The sequence below is a fragment of the Carettochelys insculpta genome, chromosome 5 (assembly GCF_033958435.1).
Source record: "Carettochelys insculpta isolate YL-2023 chromosome 5, ASM3395843v1, whole genome shotgun sequence".
Taxonomy (NCBI): Eukaryota; Metazoa; Chordata; order Testudines; family Carettochelyidae; genus Carettochelys; species Carettochelys insculpta.
The window spans coordinates 43,599,424-43,616,267 of record NC_134141.1 but is presented as its reverse complement, the minus strand read 5'-3'; the positions used below and the strand labels follow the sequence as shown (position 1 = coordinate 43,616,267).

Here is a 16,844-nt window from a genome sequence, read left to right as displayed (position 1 = left end):
TATGGGATAGGTACCCAGAGTGTACTGCTCACACTGTCAAACTTACACAAGGTAATTGGAATGCAGAGAATCGACATGGGAAAAAAAGGTGGGTCGAATCTCAAGAAACTTTGTGGACACAATTCAAATTCATAGTATCAAGGTTAAATAATGGAATTTACCTCATACTGTAGACAGCCTAAAAGAGCAACAGAAATCAGAAACATCACCACATTTAGAAGCATAGATAAATGTCTAACCATTGTTCTGTTTTAAAAGGAAACAGCAAAGAGAAGCTCTATTAACAGTTCAGGTGAATTTATAATTGCGCAAGATGAACAAAGCCCTACCTAATAGATGGTGCAAGAGGCGCTCTCTCCCAGAGCTATTCAGTGGGCATAGCAAGAACATACTTTTCACGTGCATTAGAACAATGCAGATTGCTCAACCAGTTGTGTCAGCCTTATGCTACATCAGGGATGGACAATAATTTTTGATGAGGGGCCACTAAGAATTAGCAAAGTGGTCAAGGGCTGCACTCTTCCATTATGTTAATGGAAGAGGTGCAGGATCTGGAATGAAGGTTGGGTGCTGAAGTGAGCTTGGGATAAGGGATTCAGGTGCTGTGGGGTCTGGGAAGGAGTATGGATGAAGGAGGCAGTTCTGACCTGGCACCTGGGGAGTGTGGCGTAGGCAGCTGGGTTGTGACCTAAGGCACGTGGAGGTTTTGACCTGGGAAAAGGAATTAGGGTGCAGGGTCTGGAAAGGGGTATGGGTGCAGGAGGAGGGGAATAGAGTTTGGGTTATGTGAGGTAGGGGAACACAAGTGGGGGGCACAGGGGCCTGGGAGAATGTAAGAGTGGGGTGCCAGAGGTAGGCTCTGGCCAGGAGACTTCGCTAGGGAACTCCTGGCCAGCAGCCAAGCAGGTTTCTTAGGCAGGCTCTCTACCTGCCTGGCTATGGCAAGGCCCACGTGCCTCTGTGACTAGCCAGGAATCTGAGAAGAATGGGAGTGGAGCTCTTTGCGCTGCTTGTACTTCAAAATAGGCAGTTCCCATTGGCCAAAATTAAGCCAATGGGACTGTTCAGGGGGCAGGGGCCACATGCGAGGCCTCTTGTCTCTGTTTAACTGCTCAAAGACAAACAAGACTCCATAGCCCCTTTTGGAGCAGTGTGCAAGGGGCAGGATAGCAGGGAGCCTGAGTAAGGCTCCCCGCTGTGTCTGCAGGCGGGCAGTATTTTGCCCAGCCCTGCTCTCCAGGTATACAAGAACATGAATTTGTCTCCTATCTGTGGTGAGAAGAGCAGCACTTAATTTGAACAAGGCTGAGCCACAGTACCTCTAGGCTTGACAGGCACCTATGGGCTTGCCACACCAGTTATAAAAGTGCAAAAACACCAAAACCTGCTTGATTCCCAGTACCTTTCATTACAAATTAGCCATTGGAGAAGAAATGAGTTCTCTCTGCTTGCAGCGACTAGCTCCTGGTCTGGGATACACAAATGGACAGAAATTCAAAAGCTTCTATAAGAGCAGACCACAAGCGCTAAATCAGCAGATCATGATCAAGAAAAAAAAAATGACTGGTCTCCCATTTAAAACACATTTTGTTCAGTTTATCCAGTGCGCATTAAATTTATATTAACTTTTATTGAATTGCATAAGAATATAAACTCTGCCATGAATCCTCTATGACCTCCATGCCAGTCCCACGCCTAGATGAAGGAGGAGGGTTGGTCAGATGTGTGTCAATGCACTGACCATCAAACAACAATACAAATGAAATCTGATGCCAGTACAACTAAATGATAAAAGATGCTGGCTCGGACGTTGCCTGGATAAACAAGGTCCGCGATACCAATCGAGTGATCAGGGTGGGGTTGCTAAGTTGGCTATTGAAAAAAAATTACAATTAACACATATGCTATCCATTGGAACACAGAATGTCTGAACACTGTGTGCAACTGGAAAATTAGAGCTCATTCGCAACGAGATGGAGACATATTGATGTGATATACTTGGACTGGCAGAGATGTGTTGGACAGGATCAGGAGAGATATGTGGTTGCAAAGTCATTTGGTCAAGAAACAAAATGAAGCACGCAGCAGGAGTTGGATTCCTTCTTAGCAAAACAGCTAGAAGAGCATTATTAAGATACAAACCAGTGAGTGCAACAATGATGGTAGTGAGATTCGAAGCAAAACCATTCAACATCTCGGTCATTCAGGTGTATGCACCCACATCAGATAGTACAGAGGAAGAGACTGGGCTATTCTATAAAGAGTTGACAAAGATGGTGGAGGAGCTACTCAAGAAAGATGTGTTGATCATTGGAGGAGATTGGAATGCAAAGGTCAGAACAGATTGCAAATGCTGGGAGAGTGTCATGGAAAGGTTTGGATATGGAGAAAGAAACAAACGAGGTGAGAAACTACTAGAGTTTGCTACAGAGCATGAGATGGTTATCTGCAACATGAGATTCCAACAAAGGGACTGTAGGAAGTGGACGGGACAATTCCAATTCCTGGGAAGTCCAAGAACATGATAGATATGATTTTGATAAGAAGAAGATGGATAACATCCACACAGCAGTGCCAAACCTTCCAAGGAGCGGATATAGACTCAGACCACAGTCTAGCGATTGCAAACGTAAGATAAAACTCAAAAGAAAATGTAAGACACAGTTTAAGAAGAGATGTGGCAAGGCTATGTGAGGAAGAAACAGGGAATGCATACAGAGCACCACTCGAAGAGAAGGTTAGGAATATTGCCACAGAGAAAGACCAAGATAAGAGAGTCGCAGGGATAGCCATCACTATAGAAGAGGCAATTGAGCAGACTGCTCCAGAAAAAGCAAAGATCAATAAGAAGTGGATTACTCAGGAGACACTGAGGTTAGTTCAAGAAAAGAGAGCGTTGAAGATCAGAAGAGATGTCTCTGAGATGGCGGAACAGCAATATAGGATGAAATGCAATGAGGTAAGGAAAGCAGCCAGAAAGGATAAGGAAAAATGGTTAGAGGAGCAATGTAAAGATAGAGAGGTATTACAGCGAATGTAAGACCAGGCAGGTGTATAAGACAATTAGGAATATTAATAGGAAATGGCAACTGAAGCAGATGGCGATCAAAGATGAGAACAAAGAAGTGCTCATGAACAGGGAGAAGATTGTGCAGCGATGGACAAGATATTGCACTGACCTATACAAAGCACAATTGGACCTGAGTGTCTCAGACAGACTGATTGAAGAACTGAAAGAGATATCTCCACCAAGCATTGAGATCACGACTGATATTTTGAAGGAGGAAGTAGAAAAAGCAGTGAAATGACTAAAACAACATGAGCCCTGGAAATGATAAGATCACGGGAGAGATGATCAAATATGGTGGAGAAAGCATGATTCAGGAAATACATCGACTACATAATATAGCTTGGAAAGAAGGGAAGGCGCCTAAGGAATGGAGAGGATCTGCACTAGTGACAACATCCAAGAAAGAAAGTACACTGGAGTGCAAGAACTACAGAACGATTGCCCTAACAAGTCATCTAGGTAAGGTTATGATGATGATACTGATAGAGACTAAGATCGCAGATAGAAGAACCTATAGCAGACGAGTAAGCAGGGTTCAGAAAAGATAAAAGTACCATGCAGCAGATATTGACACTAAGAGTGATAACGGAAAAAGCTCAATGAAAGAACAAGAACATAGATACTTGCTTCGCTGATTTCCGAAAGGCATTTGACAGTATAGATCAGAAAGTGACTTGGGCGGTGTTGGAGTCATATGGAGTGGACAGCAGACTGATAACAGTTGTTGAAGGATATCAATGACAATACAGAGGCAGCGGTAAGAACATGCGAGGAGTTGGGAAGTTGGTTTAAATCAAGCAGAGGTACGAGACAAGGAGATCCAATTATCGCCAAGTATCTTCATTGCACGTCTGGAGATAGCAATGGACAAGATCAAGGAAGAGGTAGAAGGGGTATCTGTGCATGGGAAAAGAATAAATAACTTGAGGTTTGTGGATGATACAGTTACCACTGAGGAAGATGAGGAGAAGCTAGTGAAAACGGTGTGGGTGTTAAACGAAGAAGGGAAGCGGTATGGACTGATTATGAACATCGATAAAACAAAAACAATTGTATTTGGAGATAAAGAAATAGAAAGGAAGATCAGTGTCAATGGTATTGAAGTAGAAAATGTAGAGAAGTTCACATACCTGGGGAGCAACATAACATATGATCTAGACCATAAGAAGGAAATAACAACTAGAATAGCGAAAGCAAGAGCGAGTTTGAAGGTGATGAATAAGATCTGGAGAAGCAAAGCAATTAGCTTAAAAAAAAGCTGAGTGTCTTGACAGCGTGTCTACACAGCAGCATGTTGTAAGGATGTGAGACATGGCTGATAACGAAAGATTCGGAAAGAAGAATATTGGCCTTCGAAAGGAGTTGTTATAGAAAGATTCTGCAGAAGGTCACCAACGAGGAATTATATTGAAAGCTACAGCCAAAAGAGAACCTGCTGCAGAAGGTTATAAAACGGAAGCTACAACTATTTGGGCATATTTGCAGAATGAACGATGAACGAAAAATCAAGACCCTGGTATTCGGCATAACGGATGGTTCGAATAGGAGAGGCAGACCCCACAGAGAATGGATAGATGATATAGTAGATTGGTGCAGAGCTGGTCTACAGAAACTAAGCCACTCCACACTGGACACAGAAAGGTGGAAGGCAATAGTGAGAGAAGCATCAGGCACCAACGGGTGCTGAGCCCATGGTTATTGTTAATGATGATAAGAATATAATGTTACCAACACTTCCACAGCTTATTGGTCTCTTAGAAGACATTAAGTGGGTAAATAGCAACTAAATAACAGCACAGAACAATGAGAGCCATGATTGGTGGCCGTAAACAAACTTTATGGAACCATGGGAAACTTGGCCATGCTCCTGATAAGTGGTTGTTTAGCTAACTAAAATCATGCCAGATTATGGACACTGACAAATGAAAGTGTTCTGTATTAGAAAGGTCCATCCTGTACTAATGCATTTTTCCCGCAAGGATAGCAGAGAAAAGCTTTACAAGAACCAACGTCTGGAAGCTAAAGTCATAGCAAATGAAATTGGAAATATACAGCATTTTAACAATGAAGGTGAGTAACTTTTAGAACAAGCTACCAAAGTGGTAAATTCTCCATTTCTTGGTGTCTTCAAATCAAGACCTTTCTGGAAGACATTGGGCTCAATACAGGAGTAAATAGGTAAAATTTAATTATCTAGGAGACAGAAATCAGACTAGATGAGATAATGGTTCCTTCTGGCTGTAAACGGTAGGAATCTATAAAATATGTCTGAATATCTGCCCCTTGATATTTTACATAAGCAAACACTGTGCAAAAAATGCTTTGAAGAACAAATCTGAACTTAGAGCAAGTTGAAGAACGGATAGCTTACTGACCTCAGCTCCAAACAAATAACGATCTTACTGAGGAAGTTCCAGACGACTGGAGGAAAGCTGATGTTTTGCCAATTTTTTTAGAAAGGGTAACCAAGACCTAGCTAATTATAAGTCTGTCTGCCCGACACCAATCCCATGCCAGATAACGTGATTGATATAGGACTCAATTGATAGAGAATTAAAGCAGCATAACATCATACAAAGCAACACAGTTTTACAGAAAATAGATATTGTTAAATTAACCTGATCTTTTTGATGCATTTGTATGAAAAAGGTAATGGTGTTCATGTAACACACTTGCTTACATACCTGTAAGGAATATGACTTGGTACTGCAGTAATTTTGTTTAAAACTAGAATGATACAAAATTAACTCAGCACACATTAAACTGATTAACATCTGGCTAACTAGATGACTCGAAATGTAACTAAAAACAGGGAATCATTACCAAGCAGGTGCATTTCCAGGTGGAGAACTGTTTGGTTTTTTTAAATCATTAACCTGAAACCAAAACATCACTGACGGAGTTTGCAGCTGAGATTAATTTGGGGAGGGCTAAATAATGAAAAGGTGAGGGTCACTAAGTCAGAGTGATCTAAAGCACTTGGTAAATGGAGATTTAGATCAAGCATTATACTTTATAATATGGCTAAGGAAAATATATACATCAAGGAACACAGAACTGGGGACTGAAGGTGTAACTGAAAACAATTTGTGGGCATTAGTGGATAACCAGGGCTAACTGACCCTCTCAAAGAGCCAAATCTAACAACTAACTAAACTACCTATCAATAGTTAAAAGTTGTAGTTTCAGTTAACTACTTTCATTGGTAATAAGGACAGCTAATTGCTAGTGCTCTCAAAGACAAGCACAGAGAAGTTCCAGCTTCTCGTGGGCACTTGTGGTAAGGAAGTGGGCAGGGAACATGTCAGCAGGCTTCTATATTGAATGCCATGAAGGAGCAACTCCAGGAGTGCACAGGCAGACCCTACAGCTAACTGTTAGGAAGAAAAAAATATCCTCCTGCTACCATGCATGGGTGTGAGCTCACCTAACTTGGAACACATACAAACGCTCAAAGAAGAGCTGAATATCAGTTGCCCCCTTTAAATATTCCCAGTAAATGAAGAACGTCTACACTAGACACAGAAGTCAACTGCACATACGCAGTTTTAGCTATGCCAAAAAATTGAACAAAGGCTTAATGTGCTTGCATAGAACAGGCTCCCTTTAGATATCATTTAAGAATTATGTGTTCAGGAAGACAGGATTAATTAAGTCGCATAGGTAATTTCAATATTACTTCTTTTAATTAAGCAGCACAATTCTTTATGGAAAATGTTCATACCATAATTGACACCTCTACGTCATAGTCTGAACAGAAAGACAAAGGACTGAACTGAAATCTAAACTAAACTACTTTTGAAACCAGTGAGTGACCTGTCTCCATTTAAAGGATTAGAAAAGCTGGCAAGACAGCACAGAAAAACTGCAGTGTTGCTGTCAAAGGTGTATCTATTATATGACTTAGAGAACCTCAATCCTTTCACACCCAATAATTAAACAACCAAAAATGCAATATTTCTAAGCGCCGTATTTTAAAAATTTTTATCTCACATACTTCAACCTCATTATATAAACAGGGGTGGTCCAACTGTGGTTCATGAGATACCCGCACTTCTTTTACCATCGAAGTGTGACTCATAGAGCCCTCCATGCCCTCTCCATTCGCCACCTACCAGACTGGAGTGGGATGGGGGAGGTCAGGACTCTGCCTTGCATTGCTATGGTGGGTTCTGGGCTTCTGCCCCATGAGCAGAATGCTGGGGCTCAGTTTCAGCAACAGCGGGGCTGAAGCCCAAGCCCAATCAGGTACCTCCTAATAGTCTAAAGGGAGGAGCCCCAGCAGGTATAACCTGGGTCTCAAAACTTCTGAAGACTGTAGTGTGCTGCATATAGTGGGTCAGTAAGTTCGGTTATCCCTGTTATATAACCACTCCTTAAGACAAAATGCACAGTAATATTTATAGACATATGATCATGATCTCAGATGTAGAGTATGATGAGTTTATAATGAAAGACTTATTTTCATACTGTTTAATAACTATTTGATTCAGTGAACAAGACTTTAGTTTTTGATGAGCACAGATTAGAATTGGTTCCTTTAACAATCTGCAAACAGGATGATTCACAGCTAAATACCAATTCATAGTATAGTTTTTGAATTCTAGTTTCTTCACTAAAAAATGCAAACGTACCTTTTCCTAAGTGTGTATTTATGCTCATGTATCTAGCTGTTCCTGTAAGGCTCTTGTGTTCCCGGTATGGTATGTGCTTCTTTGTTTCTGGATCTATATACTCCTTTGCCAAACCAAAATCTATAATATGTATAATTTGCTGGGTTTTGTTTCCAGGTCGTCCTATTAAGAAGTTCTCAGGTTTTACATCTCTGTATATCAAGTTCTTTGAATGGACATATTCCATACGAGAAATCTTTATTAAAGAGAAGAAAGGACAGAATTCAGTTTAAGCCTCAGGTTACCACAAGAAAGCGTGGTAGATGCCAACAAAGACTGTCACATCAGCTTTTCATACTCATATGAAGCCAGAACACTTAATTTTAAAATAAATTGTAGACAACTGTTTTCTTCTCAACATGTGCTCAAATCCCATTTGAGTTGCTGGGACATGGAGCACGTGTGCAGAGGAGAATACACTTCATCAGTTGCATATAACAATCAATATGGAGGGTGTCATATAAATTAAAAAAGAGGTAAAGGCAACTGAACAAGCTGTGCACTGAATGCATGTTCATGCACACTATTGGATACGAAACTAAGACCTGGAATTATGCAGTCTTGCTATCAGCATCAAGGATCTATAAGGACATGCAATGTTCTGTACATGAAAATTTTAGTGCATCACTAATATGAATAAGGCTTTCCCCCTAGACTTGTAAATTGAGGTTTAAAAACATATTTACATATGGAAAACACTGTTAAATTACTTGACATTTGCAATGGCACAGTTCTTTATTAATAAATGGAATCTTGGCCATCCATAACCTGGATTTGCCCCCCACTCCCACATGCTTCAATAACATTTGAGCAACAACTTCCTGCTAATTGTTTCATTTTAAATGCCATTATTTCAGCAATAATGGTATTTAAAAAGGCCCAACTGGCTTTTAAAGTTTTTACCTCCTGGCGAAAAAAAAAGCGTGCGCACACGCACTCTCTCTCTCTCTCTCTCACCCACTCCATGGAAACTTTATCAGAGAACTTAGTATTTAATCTACCACAAAAACTGTCCATCAACTGGCCGAATGAATACCCTGAGTTTAATAAATATATACATTTACATGTATTTATACTTACCAACTGGATAGCTATCATAAGAACAGTTTTAAGAGAAAACGTCCTATCACACAAGTCAAATAGGTCTTCCAAACTAGGTCCCAGTAGTTCTAGCACCATGGCATTGTATTTGCCACAAGGGCCAAAATAGTAAACCTGAGGTATACCATCTGAAAAAGAAAAAATACTGTATTTTTATATTATACATATATACATACTGTTGTAGAGTACTCACCCAACTGTAAATATATATCCTATTCCTTGCATAAGACAATGTTAATTTTAAGGTCTCTTAGTTGGCTGTATACTTTAAAAAAGCATGTCTGATAAAAGAACAGATATTAAGCTATATGAAAAATTTTCAGTGTTGAAGCAGATAACTTCCCTATTCCTGCAGTATCAGTTTCACAACTTCTTCTAAAAACTAATTTGACAATTTTGAAAAATTAAAGCTTTATTGAAAACAAACAAACAAAAAAAACCCTTAAGTGCTTCCCATTCCTGTGGTGTGCAACCAGTTCTGCTATAGCCAGCTAGTTAAATTATTCTAAAAATATACTTATTGTTCAAGCCAACTAGCCACACTCAATGAGACAAATAGCCACATGTGGCTAGGGGCTAGCATGTTGGACACCACAGCATTACACATTAGACTAAGTGCAGATTCATTTCATGAAAACTATACTATATTTCAGCTACCATTTTCTAGCCCAGAATGGTTCTTAACAGGGAACCAAGTAATAATTTTTAAACAAAAACAAAAAAGATTTTCTTAAAGTGGATTTTTACAAAATTCATATCCATTTGCTTTCATAAAATGTATCTGTTTAAAATTTAATTTCAAATTATGAAAAGCTATGTGCATGTCTAAACAGCATAACCTATCAAAATCATTGACAAATAAAATGTACTGCATCTATCAGCCCTCCTCAAATTGTAATAAGATATATTATGCTGCTCTTTTTAATTATACAAAGAATTAAAGGGAATATATGCTTATTTTTTTATAAATCCTAAATTTGAAGTCACATGTTCAGGGAGTATCTTGTCAACACTATCAATTGAATATATGTAACCAAGCCTCAGCTACATGGATCTTGTTCAGTTTTGAGAGTTAACATCTAAATTGCATCTTATTTGTTTTATGCAAAGCCACCATTTACCAAAATCTGAAAGAAACCATATAGTGCAAGGATACCTTGAAAACAAAAAGGTACACCAGACCCCTCCCCTACTTATGTGGGGGTTGTGAGAATACAACCCCCATGTAAGTCAAAGTTCCTGCACAACTTGCTGGAGCCAGGAAACTGACCAGGGCTGTTGCCCTCATCAGTTTCCCCACTCCTGTCAGGGGCAGCAGCTGAGAGCCTGACTCTTGGTTGCCACCATTGACAGGAGCAGCTGCCACCACTGATAGGAATGGGAAAGCTGACCAGTGTTTCCCCACTCCTCTGAGTGGTGGGGAGCTAGGCACCAGCTCCCCACCACTCAGTCACATTAACCCGAGACATGCAAAACTCAAGTGTGTGTATTTTGGGAGTCTACTGTATTTATTTAGGCAATCAGCTCTTCTATTAAGTTTTCTATTAGTGCCACATAGAATTCACAAGCCATTGTTATAGGCGATCTAAAAACAATTGTGGTGTCTACTCAAGTTCTTCATCTCACTCAACAAGAAACACTAACAGAAACACACAGGAATGTGTATTCTCAGAAACGGCATTCAGTGCTGTAGTTAGACAAGTGTCTTTTGGAAGTCACACAGTTACATTAGTAAAGCCCTATGTGTTGAGTTGAGAAAATTCCTTACTGATTGTGTTACTAGCAACATCTACACTAAAATCACTTTCCTGAGATAGCTATTCCACTATACTCTTACCAGTAAAGTGCTCCCAGTATGGATGCAACGAAGGCTATGTCTACACTACAGCATAAAGTGGATTTTATGGCACTAAGCTTGATTTTACAATGTGACTATCTTCACTGTGACTACCATTCAGTCAATTTTATGCAGCGCTAAAGTCGACATTCTTGCATCAACCATCCGATGCAATGTAACACCCAGTTCAAATTTAAAAGTTTGGATTAATGCTAGTGTATAACTAACGTTACTTTAAATCATTTTTACTGGCCTCCAAAGGTGTCCCACAGGTATCCCACAATGCCTGACAGGTGTCCGTTCTGTCACCTGCTCTCCGGGTGTGCAGGAAGTAGGAAACAGGAAGTCTGGCATTTTAAATTTCTCCCTTTATGATCAGCATGGCCATGGAGTCCACCCATGAAAGAAAGCCCCAGCATGGAGCATCAGGAGAGCCAGGATCTCAGCTCGCCTGACAGGCTAGCCCCCACCCCATCACACCACATGACAGCTTGGCTGCTGGAACCAGACAGCAACACAGCATGTCCTGCCCTCCAAGGAGTGAAGGCCTCTTCCCTGAGCAGGATGTAGCAGAAAAGACAGAGAAACTTCTCTTCTGCTCTTCACATTTATGTGGGGCCCCAACATCATGCAGTTGGGAGTCTAGTCCCCACCATGCCACATGATTAGATGCTCTGCCCCAGGGTGCCACACAGCTGGCAGGCCAGCCCCCACCCCACCCCACCCCACCCCACGGCGGCTGAGCTGTGGGGGTTGTGGTTGTAGGAGAGGCAGAGGAACTTATTTTCTGGGCTTCACATTTGCACAGGGCCTCCCTCCACAATGGGCACATGCAGCTGGCAGGCTAGACCCCACCCCACCACATGGTGGCTGTGCATTGCAGACCATACTTCCAGACAGCAGCATGCCCTGACCTGTGCAGGGTGAAGGCTTCTGTGCTTTACATTTTCCAGAGGCTCACCAAGTGCCAGAAGGCTGGTTCCCCCAGTGGCAAAGATTTTCGGCAGCTAGCTGGCCCTTGTCAGGCAACACGCACCAAGAGGATGGCTAAGAAGTAAGGAGGTGACTGCACGACGTCAGCACGAGCTCAGCTCACCCCTGCCAGCTGAGCTTAGTTGGGGTCCGGCCCCCAGCCAAACCTATTTTCAGGGCTGGCCTCCCACCCCAGCTAGGCACACTGCTCCTGTACTCTCACTTCCAAACGCATGTTGCTCAGGGGAGCCACGGTCTCAGCAGTGGCCTGTTTACTGCATTTTAAGCAGGGGGGAAACCAAGCTACTTTTTGACATGGCACACTGCTCCCAGAACATGTTTTTGAAGAGTGCCTCAAGTTCTGAAGCCCACCACCTGTTTGGTTTTCCTTCCCATTAGTAGTAGTAGGCATCCTTCAGTCTGCATAGACTATGGATCGCGCCCTTTAAAGTTTCAGTTGAGGACTTCATTTACAGCATCTATTGTGACTATGAAGACCCACACGAGAGTGACAGTCCTTGCTGCATCTCTTGCAGATGTAGTGGGTGTCTGGCAAGTCCTTATTGTGCTTTCTGTGCGCTCGCTTCTCCTCTGCTAGCTGTCTGATCTTCAGCTCGCCCTTCTGAAGGCCCTTGTATAACCCCTGCCTCCATCTGCTGCAGTCGTCTGCTAGATCTTCCCAGTTGTCCAGCTCGATGTCTACCTCTCTGAGGTCTCTCTTGCAGACATCTTTGTAACGCAACTGGGGGCGTCCGGGAGGTCTTTTGCCAGAGGCTAGCTCACCATACAGGATGTCTTTTGGAATCCTTCCATCGTTCATCCTGTGGACGTGGCCAAGCCAGCGGAGTCGACGCTGCCTGAGGAGGGTGTGCATGGTTGCGATTCCAGCTTGCTCGAGGACGGCAGTGTTGGTCACTCTGTCCTTCCATGATATTCCAAGGATGCGCCTGAGGCAGCGCAAGTGGAAGACGTTCAGCCTCTTTTCCTGGCGGGCATACAGGGTCCAAGTCTCGCTGCCATAAAGGAGGGTGCTGAGGATGCAGGCTCTGTAGACTTGCATTTTGGATTACCTACTTTCCTTCTCTGTGAATTATTTTAAGTCTTTCCCACTTCACATAGATCCAGATTCTTCCAGTGTTTGGTGTTCTTTCACCAGAGAAAAACTAGTTGAGCAACCTGTTGAAATGGTTCAGTCATGGTTTCCTTTCCCCTGGAATTCCCTATTTTTCCTTCTTTCCTTCTGAAAAATGGCTGTTTGCTTTCAATGGTAGGGGAACGAGGGCAATGCAGCCTGGGAAGAGAACGGTGGGTGCTCTCAGGACACATGGTTAAAAAGGTCCATAATGCGAACGACAAGTAATTTTTCTCATCTGGAAAAGACAGTTCTGAAAAATGGCTGTTTCAAAGGGAGGGGAACAAGGGCAATGCAGTGTGGGAAGATGAAATCATATACCCACCATCACTTGCGGGGCACTCCTCCCCCCAGAGCACCAGTGAAAAAAACCCAGACTGCAATAGGGCTAAGGGAACTGTGGGATAGGTTCCTATAATGCACTGCTGCAATGGTCCAACTTTGATGATTTAGTTGTGGGTAGGTGTGGATACTCGACTTCATTTTATAAAACCTAGTGTTACAAAGTTGACTTTAATAAATTCAACATTTTTCGTAGTGTAGACGTAGCCTTATGTAAACTGTTCTTTCACTGGTATATCTGTAAACTACATAATGGCTGGTATAGTGGCTTTTGCTGCCCCAATTATGTCAGTTGGGGATCTCACTTGATACCACTGACTGGCGTAGTTATGCCCACAGAAGTCTGCAGTGTAGACATGACCACCTTAAATTACTGATTCAAATAAGAATTAAACTACTTGATCAATGAACTTTCTGGATGGAAACATTCGATACGATGCAGAAATCAAGTGAAGACTATCAGCATTTACTATTTTAAAATGGTGTTCAACTTCACTTACAGAACTGTAATTACGTCCTGTTTTGCATTTTTCTATTGCTCTCTCGCTGACTTATTCATATCTATTTTCAGCTTACAGGCACTAAGTATAGTACAGAATCTATGGCTTGTAACAAAACAACACAATCACTTCTTGGAGAGCTTCCCGAAAGCAACAATTCAGAGAACAAGTTGGCTAGTTCAAAAATTGGAATGCTAATAGGATTTTTATGTTTATGTAGACTGTATTCAAAATTTACTGCACTTAATCTTTTCCCAAGTCTTTATACTTTTGAGTAGTATATTTAATAAGAAATGTCTATCGCCATTTCAATGTAACTCTTCATGGGAATTTTAGAATAGTCATGGTTAAGGCACTGAGATTAGAAGTGAGAAAGTCATCCATTATGCTCACTGAAGCATAAACAGAAAATACATACAAACCCACCTCTACACTGGGATGCTACATCGAAATAGCTTATTTCGATGTAGCGAAATCGAAATAAGCTATTTCGACGACTAGCGTCTACGCATCCTCCAGGCCTGGATGAAGGCCTCACCAACATCTCCCAGGTTGTGGGTGCGTGCAGCACACTCCACAACCTGGTGGAGAGCAAGCGAGAGGCCTTCTTCCAGGGCTGGGCTGTGGAAGCTGGCAGGGCCAATGTCCAGCCACCCACTGCCCCCAGTCGCCAGGTCGACCCTGAGGGGATCCGGGTCCGGGAGGCCCTGTGGGCCCATTTTGACCACGCTGCAAGGTGAACGGTGGCAGGGCCAGCTGTGGGTGAGCCACCCACTGCACCCCACCATCCTCCACAACACTCCCTGCCCCCACGCCCACACCACAGAGAACCCAAGAGCACACACACCCCCGACACCCCTGTATAATAAAAAAATGGAATTTTTTTTTAAACAAAACCCTGCAACCCTTTGTAGTATTAATAGAAAACAGAAGAAGGGGGGAACTATGTACATCGCGGGGCAGGTACAAAACGGGTAGAACAAAAACTATTTACACAAACATGGGGGGAATGAGTCCAAAGGAAGGGGCCTTGGGGGGCAACATCCTTGGCCACACACCCCTATTGTCCTGAGCCTGGTGTTGGGGGGCACGACCCATGTCTCGGCCAGAGGTCCAGTCGAGGCTGCGTGGGGGCCGGGAGAACCAGCAGATAGGGCCGGGTGGAGTCCGGAGGCCCATGGTCCCCCTCGGTGGCAGGCCCCAGGGAGGCCGATGGTGGAGAGACGGCAGGTGGAACAGCGGGAGGAGCGGCAGGGGGGGCCAAGTGCCTCGCGATGGCATCGAACGTGCACATGAAGGCCCCCCAAGCCTCCTGGCGCCAGGCCAGTGCTCGCTCCTGGAGGTCAAGCCGCTGCTCCTCCACCTGCGGGCACCACTCGGACACCTCCAGCTGATGCCGGAGGGTGGCGAGCAGCTGGGGGTCCGTGGACGCCCACAGATGGCTCTGCCGCTGTCGAGCTCGTCCTGGGGCTGGTCCGTGCTCCGCCGAGGGGCTGGCCTGGTGCGATGGCCCCGATGGGCTCTCCGGGACCACAGACGGCGCGCCGGTGCTCTCCGGGCCCTCCGATGGTGCAGCTGCAGAAAAGAGGGGGGAAGAAGAGTGGAGACAGCCGTTAGTCTGGGCCCTGACCCGTGGACCTTGTCCCCCCCAGCCCCTCTGCTGCTGGTTCCCCATCCCCATCCCCCGGAGATACTGATGATGATGCTGATGGCTGTCCAACCCACCCCACCCCAGGGGGACCCTAGGTTCCACTCCCCCCATCCCCAGGGATGGGGCATGGTGCTGTCCTGCTGGGGGGCAGGGGCTGATGGACTCTTCTGAGGGACATGCCACTGCTGTCCTCGGGGCCATGCTCATCTGGGTGTGTGGAGGGCCCTGGTCATGTCTCTTGCCCCCGCCCCTTAACCCCGGGGGTGTGCACCAGCGGGGTACATACCTGACGCTCCGCTCCCACGGTCGGGGGACAGCCATCGGGCAGACGCCCTGCTGGAGGAGAGAGCGATCTGGAGGCCCCCTCCTCCTCCTCCGGTGTCCCAGGGGTGGGCTCCTGGGGGGGCCACTGGGGTGCAGGGCTGGCCTCTGGGGCGGACTCCGTCTCCGGGGCCTGCTGGGGCTCGTCAGCCGATGTGTCAAGGGTGGCCGGGGGGGGGGGGGTTGTACCGGGGGCCCAGGATGGCCGTGAGCTCCCTGTAAAAGGGGCAAGTGGCGGGGGCAGCCCCAGATCGGCTGGTCGTGTCCCGGGCCTGGGCGTAACCCTGCTGCAGCTCCTTTACCTTACTCCTGACATGGTCAGGAGTGCAGGCAGGGTGACCCCAAGCAGCCAGGCCCTTGGCCAGCTGAGCGAACGCATCTGTGTTCCTCCTCTTGCTCCCCATTACCTGGAGCACCTCCTTCTCGCCCCAGCATGTCCCGGATCTCGGCCTCCGTCCAGGAGGGGCCCCGCTGCCTCTTCCCCCGTTGGCTGGCAGGCTGGGAGCCCTGGATCCCCTTGGGGGTGGGGGTGCCCTGTGGGCGCTTGGGTGGCTGGCTGGATGCCATGGGGCGCAGGGTGGTGGCTTGGGGCTGCCGAGGGACATGCAGGCTGGGCACATGGCAGTGCTGCTGCCTGCATGAGCTCTCAGCTTCCTGCACAGGAAATAAGGGGGCGCGGAGCTTTAAGGAGCTGCTGCACGAGGCAACCATAGAGCTCGGGGCTGGAGAGAGCGTCTCTCAACCCCTCAGCTGATGGCCGCCATGGAGGACCCCGCTATTTCGATGTTGCGGGACGCAGATCGTCTACACGTGCCCTACTTTGACGTTCAATGTCGAAGTAGGGCGCTATTCCCATCTCCTCATGAGGATAGCGACTTCGACGTCTCATCACCTTACGTCGATTTCAACTTCGAAATAGCGCTCAGCGCATATAGACGCAGCAGGCGCTATTTCGAAGTTGGCACGGCTACTTCAAAATAGCCGGCTAGCGTAGACGCAGCTACAAATGTATTGCTTTGATTCTAAAGCTCAGACAACAGCATTACATTAAAAAGCTGTTAGGTGAAAAAAAATTTGAATACTGGCATACAGAATACAAAATACCTAAAATGTTGATTGAAAGTCTCTATATATGTAATATCTCAAAAACTAGTCACAGGGAGGTAGCCATGTTAGTCTGTGTCTTCACAAAACAAAAAAGGAGTCTTGTAGCACTTTAAAAACTAACAAAAAGGTTTATCAGAT

The 16,844-nt window shown here is 44.9% G+C and overlaps 1 protein-coding gene across 4 annotated transcripts in view; it reads right to left on the bottom strand.

Moving 5' to 3' along the window:
* The window catches only part of CSNK1G3 (casein kinase 1 gamma 3), a 102,569-nt gene that overhangs the window by 27,784 nt on the left and 57,941 nt on the right, over nt 1–16,844 (bottom strand). For all 4 annotated transcript variants that reach the window (XM_074995011.1, XM_074995014.1, XM_074995013.1 and 1 more), the window contains 2 exons: nt 8,824–8,972; nt 7,705–7,939 (listed from right to left, as the gene is read on the bottom strand). In XM_074995011.1, coding sequence (XP_074851112.1) covers nt 7,705–7,939; nt 8,824–8,972 — 384 coding nt within the window. The remainder of the gene's footprint in view (nt 1–7,704; nt 7,940–8,823; nt 8,973–16,844) is intronic.